The sequence below is a fragment of the Numida meleagris genome, chromosome 2 (assembly GCF_002078875.1).
Source record: "Numida meleagris isolate 19003 breed g44 Domestic line chromosome 2, NumMel1.0, whole genome shotgun sequence".
NCBI lineage: Eukaryota > Metazoa > Chordata > Aves > Galliformes > Numididae > Numida > Numida meleagris.
Window position 1 is genome coordinate 105,526,969 of NC_034410.1, and position 14,100 is coordinate 105,541,068.

A 14,100-nucleotide genomic window follows, 5' to 3' on the forward strand; every position below is an offset into this window, starting at 1 on the left:
TAGTTCATTATTCACAAACAATACCCCTTGTTACTATTTTCATAGAACTTACATGCTTTAGGTAAAAGGTGCAATGATCACAAAAAAATAAACCTAAACACAAAAGACTGCTAAAATCTGTTTTAGCTCCACTGTCAGTCATGAATTCCGGTATGACCTTCCCTACCCCTTTATTACAAAGAACGTTTACACATATTTTTCCTAATTATATCCACAGCAACTGGGAGATGAGGCTAACAATAAAACAAGTTATATTCTTCGTTAGTGCATGAAGATATATTTGAACTATTAAGAAAATAAAGAAAATTAGGATAACATCCCAGATACTGTTATATACAAAGGCTACTCTGAAAGTAATGCTTTCTATTTTATTATGTTTGCCCACGATGTCAGAGGCGGATGTTGGTTCTATGGCAGCAGAGGTTGAACCTTCCCACCAAAATCCCGTTACATTCTGTTGCTGTGTGACAGATGGCAGCAGAGGGGCAGTCTGACACAATGGGGTCTGAGATGGAAGTGCATATGAAGCAAAGGTTTGTCACTGAATTCCTCCGCCTGGGAAAAATGGCACCCACTGGCCATCATCAACGCTGAACGTTTATGGAGACCAAACAGTGGATGAGAGCACAGTGAGTGGTGGGTGGAGCACTTCAGCAGTGGTGACAGTGACATGAAGGACAAGCCACGTTCTGTATGACCATGCAGAGCTGTTACACCATGAAATGAAGCGCGTCTTGATCAGCTCATTCACACAAATTGGCTAATGGTAATGGTGGTGTCTATGTTGAAAAATAGTGTTTTGTAGCTGAGAATTTGCTTTATCAAATACTCTTACTGCGCTCTTTGTATCTGTTGTTGTTTCTGTGGAAATAAACAGGAGGCATTACTTTTGGAGTAACCTATGTACATAAGTGCATTCCAGACATTACAATTTATTGGACTGTATTCTGAACTTCTGCAAATTTTCAGAGCTTCACTGAACTCAAAAGAACTGCATGAATTTATAGCTACTGGGAAATTGGCCATATGTGGTTTGGGTTTTTTTTTGGTTTCTTAGTTGTTGTTTTGTTTTTTACTAGGCTGGGCTGCATGTGCCATTTTTCAGTTTGTTTGCTTGGGTGTTTTTTTCTTATTCAAAAAAAAAAAAAAGCATAAACATGAACCTACTGTGAAATGTCACTGAGTTTTGGAAGCAGATTTTGAAGTACACTGTTCAGTTCTTCTACAACCTTAGAACAGTTTAGTCATATTGACACAATTGATTTTATGGTTTTCATAATATTCCAGAAACTATGAGGAGACCACTATTACATTTTACCTTTAAAAATTTAAATCAGTTTATTGACTTTGAATGTGCTCTGCAGAATGTCAATTCATTATCTCATGCTCTACTTTCTCCAATGCATAAGGCCTCAGTCTGTTGGGGCCCAGTGACTGAACTAGCTTTTAGAGATAGACAAGGATTTGTGGGCCTCCATCTCTAGCGCTCTTGGCTTCATTCTCCACACTCATACAAGAGGAAACTCTCTAGCATCAGTAACAGCTGTTTCAGAAAGATAATTAGAGGCAGCAATACTACAATAAAATATAACATTTGGGTTGATTCGACAGAACAAAGCCTACTGAACTATCACACAGCAATGCATTCCCATGCACTTTTGAAAATAAATCATTCTAAGAGATGAGGGACACAGATGTTAAAACCTGGTGTCATTACAAAGGTTAACATCACAGTACATGCAGATATCTTCCTCAGAGCTACAGAGGAGGGAGTAAGCCTTTGAGTGAGGTTCTCATTGACAAAGCATAATTATTTTTACTCCCTAGAGTGGTGATGTACTTGTGGTGATCTGACTATGTTATTGCATCATTTATCCATGCTAGATCCCTCTCTATATTTGGTGGCCAAATGTCACTGTACACCACTTTTCTGCATATGTTGAAGATGCTTGGAAGTCTCAGTGTGCTCCTCTAGTAGTGGGCACACAAGTAGTGTGTCTCAGTGTCCTCCTCTAGTAGTGAGTTCCTGAAAAATAGCATGTAAACATCTGGCTAATTCCTCCAGCTATACTTACAGCTTAGAGCAATTAAGCTACATAAACATCAACAGATATTTAGAAGGCAATGTAAGAACTAAAAAAAAGCAAAATGAATTCAAGTTCCCCAGATTATTTATGGGAAATAATAGGTTCATTATAATTAAAAAATAATGAGTCACCATTATAATCAAGATATTGCCTGTTTTTCTCTAAAAATGACTGTAGCAGGTATATTCACCATTGAAATATCAAACTCATCAGTTAATACCTGGAAAAATGAGGAAATCTCCAGGTAATGGAGTATCTTCCTCTTGAAATATGTGTTAACCCATAATTTCTTACACATCACTGCAGCCAGCTGTTGGTACGCTCATGTCAAGAACTATCTAGAATAAACCTTAGGGACAACATAATGAATGCACGGTTGAGTCACTCAAGCAGTAAAATACTGTAACAAAGCACAGCAGAAAAATAGTCCGATTAAGGTTTGGGCTCTATCAGCTCAACTCAGGCAGAGCCCTATTCTGGCACTGATTGAGAAGGTGATTGTCAGTAATAGTAGAGCTGTTAAAAAGAAGATTTTCTGTTCAATGAAATGCCATATCTGTGATATGTCAAAAAGATCAATTTTGAAAAACCTCGCCTAAGAGGGAAAAAACACTTTGAAATAATCTTCTTTCTTCTTGTATATATTTTTTCTAATTTCTAAATAAACTGAAGTCATTGCCCCATCTTCTAAGCTCAGAGGCCCCTTCTGGCTTAGCTTAACTTCCTCTTCAATACTTCTGATTATTTTTATCCCTGTCATGACTACAGCTATAAAATCCTCTCAGCAAGATGCCCAAGCATCCCAGTCCCTGTGGGACTGCCCATTTCTAAACTCCCTATCTGAGGGTGAGGCACAAAGACATAGGGAAACGTGACAAAAGCAATGTAATTCAATTCTGAAGAAGAAAGCTGGCAGATCTCAGACAAAACAGCCTTTTTTTTACACTGACAGGCTCCCTTCTGCAGAGCTGAGTCCTGGTTCACACAGTTCTTTTGTTTCTATATAGAATCTAACAATCTGCTGTGTTTCAAATGTACATTGGTGATATAAATCTACCAATTACAGACATATAACAGAGGGGCTATTTCAGTCTAAACCACTAGGAGCAGTGTGTTCAACTCAAAGAGTTCTTGATCTGCTGCTTGCTGCCTATACTTGGAGAACTTTTGCCTCTGAAGTTACTACCTTAGTATTTACTGTTAGATCCAGTAATTTCTTATAAGCAGAAGCCAAGTTTTCATGCAGGAACTTGGTCTAGATACTCTAACACATATTACACAGGTCTGACTCAGTTCCAAAAAAAATCAGCAACCAGTTGTGTCAGATAACAGGGGCACATGCATACCTGCTAATATGCCAGACTTCACATCTTGACATTTGTGCGTGGTATAAGATAGTTGCAATCACATAAACATACAAGTTACTTTCTTTGGTCACAGATACTCTAACATCTAATATAAACATGTGAACGAGAACACATTTAAACTACTCCTCAAACACAAAAACATATTTTCCAAAGCAACTGGGCATCCAAAGGTGAAGATGAATCCCTAAGATGCCTCACTGGCAGTAATTGATTTTTTCCAAAGGTACTATCAAGCATTTTGAGCTCCTAACACCATGAGTCTCTCTACTGCTCTCCTGCACGCCAGCTATTTGTTTACTCATTATGTTCATTGCCAGAATCAAATATTATATCACAAACTTTTCATAATAACGTATTATGATCTAACTCATCCTATTAAAATATCTAATATATATTTAATAGCAATAAGGAATCCCTAATTAGCAGTTTTTCATAGAAAACATCCAAAATATGCAGGGTATGCATTACCTTCAAATGAGTTTTCTTACTCCATATAATGTAGTTAACTGTATGGCCCAGAACTGTCCTGCTTTGCACAGTTAAAAGGATTCTGAATCCTTTCCGTACAGTATTTTTAAATTTATAGTAAAGTATAATACTACAGTCAGACGAATGTACTTTTGACATTTATTTAGGGCAGAATAGTGAAATGTGAACAACTGGACTGGCATTTTAACATTTGCAGCAACTGTATTTCAGACTGGGTTTTGATGTATTTCACTCAGTCTTTCAGATTGCAGTGAAGCTGTGATAAATACTTAACACCTACTATGGAATTCCAAAAAACAACTAGAAATATTTTTCCTGAAACATCCAGTGATGTTCACACCACTTTTTAAAATTTTCAACTTTAAAGTGCATTAATTGAAATATTGACTACTGCACATTATGACAGCACTTAACTATATCCATATATCCTAAATATCCATATTACTGCCTATGTGTGAAGCAATTGACATTTTTCAACCAACAAATTCCTTCATGCCTCTGCACCTACATATGGGGCCACGTCCTGGTCCAATTATTCAAGAGAGCAGTTTCAGTCGGACTAGTGGAAATTTTAAATATCTTTTGTGAACAACAGGAATAGGATCCATTGATTTTATCCACAAAAAAAAAACGTGTATTTTATCTAACCTAGTTATCTAGACTCATTTTTCATATCTTTGAAAAGACATACATCTCCAGAAGATGACTCTCAAGATAGCTGGCGATAATCGCTCAGGAGTGTATCACCTATAGGTTTCATTTATCGCTGAGGAGTCCAAGTTGCCTAATTTCTCTAGCACCTTAACTCAGCTAACAGACGTGTGATTATCACTATCCTAAATATACCTGGTATTTCAGAGTGACAGAAAGCCATGGAAATCACTCGACTAAGTTAATTCTTTCTGAGATGGGTTTGGATTGAATGGACTGGATTAAGCACTCCAACAGATAATAGTTTGCAAGTAAAACACTAGAGGACCAGAAAAAAAGCAAGTCTGATTCAATGTTATTTCCTAGTTCAAATACATTGAATTGGGTCAGGTACTCTTATGCTACTCACACAAGTCAGTTCATCAAGTAGCACTGTAGCAGAGGTCATAATATGTTAGTCATAGTCCAAGAAAAACTGAAATATTTAGTAGTTATTTATTATTGTTATTTCCTTCTTAAAAGCAATCAAACTGAACATCCTTTTCTCTCTTTTGTTTATCCCCATAAAATAGTGGGTTTTATTCTATTTCAGAACATACTGCTATTTTATCAGTAAGAGAGTGAAACAAATGTCAAAGTTGCATTTCTACCTTTTCCTCTCTCACAGAATTCAAAAAAAAAAAACAACTACTATAGGGTTGCAAGGTATTTTTCACTTTCTTGTTTTCATCATTTTTTTTCCACATATCACGTCTTTTTCCTATTTCCAAGGCTAACTTCTTCACATATCCCAAAATTACTGGAAACAGAATAACTTCTGTTACTCACTTTCAATAAATCTTTCATACCTGTGTAAGTTACTAAAAAGCAAATCATACCTCAGACAGACTTATATGTAGTTTCTGAAAAATTACTTCAGTATACAGAGGCGTGGAGGACTGAAAAGCTGAGTGACTACCAGAGCAGCTGAACTACTCAACACTAAATTGATTAAGTCATGGAAGCTTCCTCTCTGCAAAGATAAAATTTAACAACAGAGACATTTTAAAGAGGCAGATTTCAGAAAACATACCACCTTCTAAAAACCAGTCCCCATAGAATTTGCTCAATCACAATACAGAAGCACTCCACCTCAATAGGTGCATTTGAAACATCTTGATCCATGCATGCACAGTTGCAAATTGTAGAAGCACCACTTACAAAAAATTGGCACAAACAAAAGACAAAAGCATCAAAAGACACCAAGCTTGTTTTTTCTGTTGTTGATGCTGACAGTAGAATAGAAGGAGCTGGGAAGAACAGGATGCAACTCAGGAACTGCCTTTAGGCACAGTGTTACTCCTTTCCTTGTCTCTTACACATCCAAACATCTTCAGACAATGAAAGGCATTTATAACTTAGCCATTTATTTCCATTATATTACAGCAGTGACACTTTGCTCTTTGATAACTTTTCTTTGTATTACAGTAGTGCCTACCAAGGAGGGTTTACTCTAACTTAAATAAAAATTAAAATAATCTCTTTGTGATTGTGAGTTTAAAGCCTTGATCCTATCTTGTGATGCACATGGAAAAAAATACGTCTGTGCAAAAGATACTGTAAGGTGCAGTTTCAAACAAAATACAGCAAGTGAGATGGATGATAGGAGATCTTGTAGATGGGATGGAACAGATAGTACAAAGAAGATATGATTATTAAACTAATTCAATCCCATTTGATCAAAGAATCATAGAACCATAGAATTAAGTAGGTTGGAAAAGACCTAGAAGATCATCCAGTCCAATCATCCACCCACCACCAATATAACCCACTAAACCATGTCTCTCAATACAATGTCTAAACAATTCTTGAACACCTCCAGGGACGGTGACTCAACGACCTCCCTGGGCAGCCCATTCCAGCTCCTGACCACTCTTTCAGGAAAGCAGTATTTCCTAACGGCCAGCCTGAATCTCCCCTGGCGCAACTTGAGGCCATTCCCCCTCGTCCTGTCACTAGTTACAAGAGAGAAGAGGCCAAAACCCAGCTCACTACAGCATCCCTTCAGGTAGTTATAGAGAGCGATAAGGCCACCCCTGAGCCTCCTCTTCTCCAGATTGAACAACCCCAGCTCCCTCAGCCACTCCTCATAAGGCCTGTGCTCCAGACCCCTCACCAGCTTCATCACCCTCCTCTGATCATTTCTAACTTTAAAATTTTCTGGACTGAGTAAGTAGATAACATCAGCAGCTGTCTACTATCTTTTTTTAATTTGTACTTTTTCTACACATACATAGGCAGGAACAACTTTAAAGTAAGTATTTTTAAAAATTAGTGAAATAGGTCGTTGACTGTTTCCAGGAGAAAACCCCTCTTGTATAGCAAATATAGGTCAGTTTGTAGTTAGAAAGGAATTCTCATTAACATCAGTCCTTCAGAGAGAGGTGATAACTGATTTTTTATTATTATGGATTAATAAAGAAAATCATTATTTTAGTCTTCGTGAACTTCTTGAAGTTCACAAAGTGCTACAGCATAGCACAAGTGGAAGCAGAACCCAGAGATCCCATCAGAAAGCTGGTGATTTCAGGACAAGACAAACTTTCTTCTCAATGGAAAATTATGAGCAAGATCACAGAATTTAGTGAGAGAACATTCTCAATAGATGATACACAAACGAGAACCAGAGGAGAAAAATGATATTACAATTCCTGAGAAAAACTTTACAGTGCTTTTTTGAGGGATATGCTTGTGTCAGAATGAAAATAGAAGTGGCACAATTGCAAGCTGAAGAATCAAAAAAAAGAAAGCATATTCAGTTCCTCAAAAGGATATTTGTAACAAGATGCTATTCAAGCTGCCTTGAATGCTGCAGACTCCAAGCTGTCATAAGTATGAGCAGAATAAATATAAGTATCCCTTAAAAATATTAATGCCAAAAACATTAACTAACATGAACACTTGTGAGACTGAACCTTTTTCATTGCCTCATAGCTAGAACTGGCGTGGTATGCAGTGAGAACTGTCATTCGGGTTGCAGATGGCAAATAACTGACAGAAGCAGGCTGCAGGCATGATTTTTCATCTTTACTAGGCAGTCTTACACCAATTAAACTTAGTGTTTACATTTTCTCTTCACTTGAGAGAAATGATGCTGTAGATACTGCACCACTCCACATACACATTCTGAACTGTCGCATGTCACCTAAGAGATTAATTCTCTTTTTCTCTTACGACTAGATGCTCAAAACATATAATTCTGGCCCCAAACAAAGTGAAAACCTTGTGTTTAGTATGTCTATAGCAAAAGACACCACATGTGGAGATTATTATCCAACATCCTATTTAATGTAACAATGGTAGTACTATTGCTCCTGAGGAGATCATTATCCTGTTTTGCTGTAGTTGAGGGTAGTACCTGATTCAAATCAACACCGACATGTCCTTTCATGATTGTTTTGAACAAATGTTGTTATCCAGACAAAGTGATTCCTTTCCACTGTCAAAATGGTGAGTACACTCAAAATAATCATACAGTCAAGTACCTCTGTCCATGGTAGTATTTTTTAAAACTGCTTATAATCAGGAGGCACTAATATAGTAATTTAGAAATTAGAAAATAATTAAAACCACCAAATGAATACGTATTTCATTTGAGAATTATTCAAGACATAAGCATAAAACACCATTTATTCTCTCAGGAAGATAATAGGAAATCCTCCAAAGACTTTGAATAGTCTTCGGCTCATATTCCTACCTGCAGATTTCCCTTCTGCTCCATGAAAGCCTCAGTCTTTAGCTTGAACACCAGTGCCCTGTCACTTCCATTCACGGGCAGCAAATTTAATATTTTAGAGGGTGATTTGTTTGTTTGGAAAGAAAGAAAGCCCATCATGAAATGCAATGGAATATTATAGGGAATATTTCTGAATTACAACGATTGCATATTTGAATCATGTTCCTGGTAATCTCTGCTCCTTTTCCCCTCAAGGGGATAAATTTGATCCTGCAAACTTTATTCATCTGAAAGTAACCTTTGCAAATATACATAACCCTCTAAGGTCAGGCCAACCTAGCTTTTATGGGTCAGACTGTAAATCCCTTATTCATACTGAAAAGCAGTTGCACAAATCTTTCAGATAACAAAAAAGGGGTCAGTTTACATAACTGCTCATCAGTGTCAATGACGGTAATAAGGCCATAAATCAGAACAGCGAAGAGACTTGCTAGCATCGGCTAATTTTGTAAGTATTTTCATTTGAAAGTACAGCAAAACAAAAATATTTGGCACTGTGAGAGGTGGACTTGATGTTGCTGAATTTTTTTCAGCTGGAGTGAATAGATGCAATTTGATGGTACTTACTGTATCAAAGAAAATATTTACTTTCTGTTTTCCCTCCTTTACACTGGAAAGCTATACAATTTGACATGTACACCGTCAGTCAATCTTTGGCACGTCTATCAGTACAGATGTCTGTAATTCTACCTGTGTCTTTTCATCTGTGTTTCCACTGCTTAGAAACAGCATTATCCCAGTGTTTCAATAATGAAGCAAAGCAGTCATTTAAAATCAAACACATATAAAAAGTTTGTTTCTGTCTTTGCTCTTTGTGATATCCAACAGTGGTCTCACCCTACAAAAAACTGTCAGCTAACATCTTAAAACAGCATATGAACATAAGTATTCTGCAGAGACTGCAGGAAAGAGAAAGACAGAGAGAAAGAGAAAAACAGTAAAATTCAATCATCCCCAATAATATTTTCAATGCAATCAATGGGTTTTCAGATGATTCATTAAAATAAAAAATGATATGTTTGATCACTAAATGATATCTATTTGTAAAGATGAGGTGATTTCATTGTCATTTAATGGCCAGAGAGAAAGCTAAGACACATCAAGCATAAAGTGTGTAGCTACCTAATTTCTTGCAGCTTTCCTGGCTGGGTTTGGGAAATTCAAAAGATTGCTTTAGAAACAAAAAAGTTGTCATGGTGAGAAGAGCTATTCTTTACCCATTCTCGGGCTGCAAGGTGACACTCAAATAGTAATGTCTGAAAACAATGCCATTTGTACATTAATATACTTTTCATGGTCTTTGGTTCTGTTACAGTTACTACATCATTGTGATGCTCAAAATGTAAACTCAATATATATCAACCAAAAGAATGAAAATGAGTAACATTTACTGATAGCTCATAGAATAAACTGTGCAAGGAAAAAAACCATTGCCAATGCAATGTTACTACACTGGGCATTTGCTTGGAGGTAGCATTTCTCAGCAGGGTATATTTTTCACAGAGTTCACAGAAGTATGATCAGCAAAAGCATTTTAAAGAAAAACCTGTCTTACTTAAGACTTTGCCAGGCAAAAATCTCTAACTGCAACCTTGAGTAGGAAATAAGCCATCATGATGGCCACTCATGTAAGCCATCATTTGGTTTCTCTCCCTTATACCTTGTTTTATTTTTCTTTTCCTATGGATCCATACTAGTTCATCTTGTGAATTCTAGTGTCTCAAAGCATTTTTAAACCAGTGAAGAAAGGGGATAAATTCAGGAAGAATGAAGGAGGAAAAAAGAAATCTCTGACCTGGTTTTACCAGAAAAAAAACAACCAAACAAAAAAAAAAAAAGACACTAAGATGAAAACAAAATAGTGTCATGGATTTACATATGGGGTTTTGATGGAAACTAGGGCTGGGTTTTAAGTCAAAACTCACCATCTCAAAACCACTTCTTTTCATCCGCCTGCAGGACTTGAGGTAAGTACGTATGCGCTTTCTGGCACGCTCTTGATACTCAGGGAATTGTCGCCTGCATGAGTCAATGATAGCCTGGATCTTTTCTTTGGGCTGCTTAGAGATTGGGACCATTCGGTCCAAGTTTTCATCTACAAACAGCCTGACAAACATCTGTTGGCAAGAGGGAGACAGAGGAGACGGGTTTGGAGGGGTGCTCTCTTCTCTTCCTAGCTTTCTGTCTTGATAACTGACAGGAAGACATTTTTTTCTATCCACGGAATAGCTTTGTAATGGGAAGCCAGAAATATTAAGCAAACAGTACTTTAAAGGATTATTTAGGGAGTGGGAAGAAGCTAATTTTAAAAAAAAAAAAGAAGAAGAAGAAGAAAAGAATAGTCTACAGGATATAGAACTTGAGAGATAAACCAGAACAGATTGTGAAAATAGGCACCACTTAGTTTCATCATTAACAATAAGCAGTGATTGCTACTTCATTTTATTGAAGTGAATGTCATTTTTGGTTTGAACAATTGCTTGTTTTTTCATGCATAATTACATACCCTGGGAAAGCAATAGAGAACAGCTGACCACTGGAATGGTCTTCTGATAAACTAGCTACAGCCCCTTTCCATACACTGACTGAACATGCACATACACACATCCACACACACAGGCACACGTACACACACACAAAACAAAGCTTTGCTTTCTTCACTGGTAAAGATGGCACTCTGCCTTAAATTCTAAACAAAACACAGTAAATCTGTCATCTTTTGGCAAACGTTTAATCTGCATTAATATAATAATTGAAAGAGATCAAGCAAATTAATGTGCCTTTAATGTTGTCAAACTTACCCATAAATAACAATGTAAAAAGAGATAGCAGAAGTAAGCAAAGCAAGAAGTGCAGGAGGACTTACATTAAAAGCTTTCAGTCGCTCAGCTTCTACCCCATCTGACTCATTAACCTTCTCAGGATCTTCCTGCTCATCATGGTCATCCTCGTCTTCATCTCCTCGATTCAGAGACAGATCTTCAGCACCCCTGTCTACACTCTCATTCTTGCCAGAGTCATAGCTTGAGTAGCTATGTGCAGGAGACTAAAAAGAAAATTTAAAAATATGTTCGTAAAAAATCACCATAGAAATCAGGTCTATCCGTAAAAAAATGCTTCATAAACACTTAAATAATTCCAAGATTTTGTTTTTTTCTTTGTTCAACAAAATGTGCTCATGATCCTTTTAAGAGCGAACAATTCACAATAATATTCATTTCTGTACTTTTAAAAAATGTGACCAGATGTAAATTCAGTAAATCAATTACCAAATAGATTGCCCATGGTAATCACAGTTAAGATGAGGCATTTGCCATACAGCATTGTTCAAGTATTACACACAGAAGTTTCTAACAACTACTGACTTCTGTATATTAGCCATGACGTAAATAAGGAGCAGTAGAATTGCATAAAGTCACATATGATTAAAAATTACACATTAAAGCAGATTTAAGAATGAAAAAAAATGATACAAATTCAATTGGTATGAAATATAAAACTGCAATAAGTTCAAAATATTGAAGACATGGAAGTGATCATATTCTAATTTTCACCTGCAAAACCCCACAGTAAACTAGAGGTGTGTAGGTTTGTTAAAATTATGAATGCTCTGCTGAGAAATATATAGTAAAACCATTTTCACATATTAGCATTCAGAATTTTTCCCTTAGCAGAACAGTCAGCTTACTGTATAAATCAGATGACCATCTCATTAAAGTTCTACCCACTTGCAGGACCAAAATTTTTCAGTTACAAAAAGAGTAAATACTGCATATTTTTCCTTGTAATATCAAGACTTCAGTTACCTGCTTCCTCTGCATGTCCTTCAGAATGAAAACCACAAAGACAACAGGAATGAAAAGCTTTATACCACTTAACACTTTAAGATCAAATCTTTGCCCCCACCACACAAAAGTATCACAGAGAATCTTCACCATAGCCATCACATTCACCTGTAGGTAATTCAGAGCTCATTTTTATTTCTATAATATTTTAATCCTGTAATATTTCAATATATTTTTCTAACACTTCAAAGCGTACTGCATTCTATTAACTTCAGAGAATCTGAATCAGGTGCTACATATTCACATGAATACTTTTTTGATGCATTGTCTAAATGCCACCAAAAAATCTCAAGAGCATAATGCCTCAATCAAAAATTTATTTCAAATAAACATACATAAAATCACACCTTGAGTTCTACATTCCGAGCCTCCCAGAATTCTCTTTATTTCAGGGATGTCTTCATCAATCACAGAATGTAGCTGGGCAATGAGGTAGAAGGGAAAGGCGAACAGAACTGCATTCATCTTTAAGATATACTTCTTCCTTTAAATTCTTACTTTTTATTTCCCTGTTTTCATTTCCATCTCATCTTTGTCTTCTGTACATCATCAGTTTTGCAGTCACTCCCATTCATTTCCTTGCCTTTCCAGCACTCACTGTCCAAGTCTTCCTTATCTAACCTCCCCAGAGTACATTCTTACAGTACAAAGCCTCTTGAGTTCCACTTTTAAATATCTAATGCTCCTAACAGCAGATCTTGCAGTCCCTTTCTCAACCCCTTTCTGAAAAGTCTCTTCACTGCCTAGATCTTCCATAATAGACACATGAATAATGAAGAAATATCAGAAGAAAACAGAAAAGCCAGCCTTGGGATACAAATAGCTTCAACAATTAGTAATCTCAGCAACACCTCTCGTCTTCCTACAGCCTACAGCTGCACAGTTGCAAGGCAAAAAATTTTTGCCCAATTGCAGGGTTCAGGATAGTAGACATGAGATTGTGTGGGAAGATAAGACTTGGGAGAGCAGCAAAAAACCTGTTCTCTTATTTGACATACTGATGTTTTGTTTGGGGAAGATGATGAATATCTACATTGCTGCCCATTCAGATAACTCTTCCTTGTAGGAGGTGTTGAATTCATTGAATAATCAGTCTCAGGAAGAACATGATTCCATGTAGATAGGAGATGATTATTATAACTTATCAGAGAGTCTAGCCGAGATAAACAACAGTATTTAACTTTGCCAATGGCTACCAGAAGGCCAACAGCATCAGCCTGGTAGCCTGTTATGAAGGAATGACCAGAGTGACTTCACTTAATACTGAAGAGATTCTCAGAAGAGGAATAAAAAGTAGTAGAAAGCAATTTAGCTTGCAAGAATTGTTCTGCACTTCATTATTTCTCTTTTTACTACAGCTATAGTTTGAAGAGAGATCCTAGATGATCTAAATACAATTTCCTGTGCTAAGAACCATATAAAGTTTCAGCAAACAGAAGCTACTGCCCTGAAGAACCCTACTGTCTGAAATTCTTGTTCCACAAACACTTGGTTTCATATGAGTCATTTCATCAGAATAAATTGAATTAGACTACTCATGTGCATAAAGTTAAACAGATGCAAAACTGATTTCAACATGTACATATGTTCGGGCTAGATGCCATGAACATAGATTATATACTAGGATTGAAATTTGCTTTTGTGAAGGAAAGAAATTCAGGCCAAAATGTATTAGCTATGTCTGTAAAAAAATGCAAAAGTTTTCTTTTTTCTTTAGTCTTTTTTAAGAAAGCATTGCAGAGGGCCTTGTCCAGTGTTTTCTGCAAAATATTTATTTCAAGAACAATTTTAGCATTGTAAATAAAAAGTGGAGAATAACATGCTCTATGAATGTTGCATGGCAAAAATTATTATTCATTAGGAATTTCATGATGGTGCAGCAGCAG

At 36.5% G+C, this 14,100-nt stretch overlaps 1 protein-coding gene across 2 annotated transcripts in view; it reads right to left on the reverse strand.

Annotated features, from left to right (window-relative positions):
• NOL4 (nucleolar protein 4) overlaps positions 1-14,100 on the reverse strand; it is a 157,265-nt gene that overhangs the window by 34,690 nt on the left and 108,475 nt on the right. Inside the window, exons 6-7 of one of the 2 annotated variants that reach the window (XM_021388676.1) lie at positions 11,236-11,415; positions 10,295-10,486 (exon numbers count right to left, since the gene is read on the reverse strand). In XM_021388676.1, the coding sequence (XP_021244351.1) occupies positions 10,295-10,486; positions 11,236-11,415 (372 nt within the window). The remainder of the gene's footprint in view (positions 1-10,294; positions 10,487-11,235; positions 11,416-14,100) is intronic. The other variant, XM_021388674.1, reaches the window with a different exon arrangement.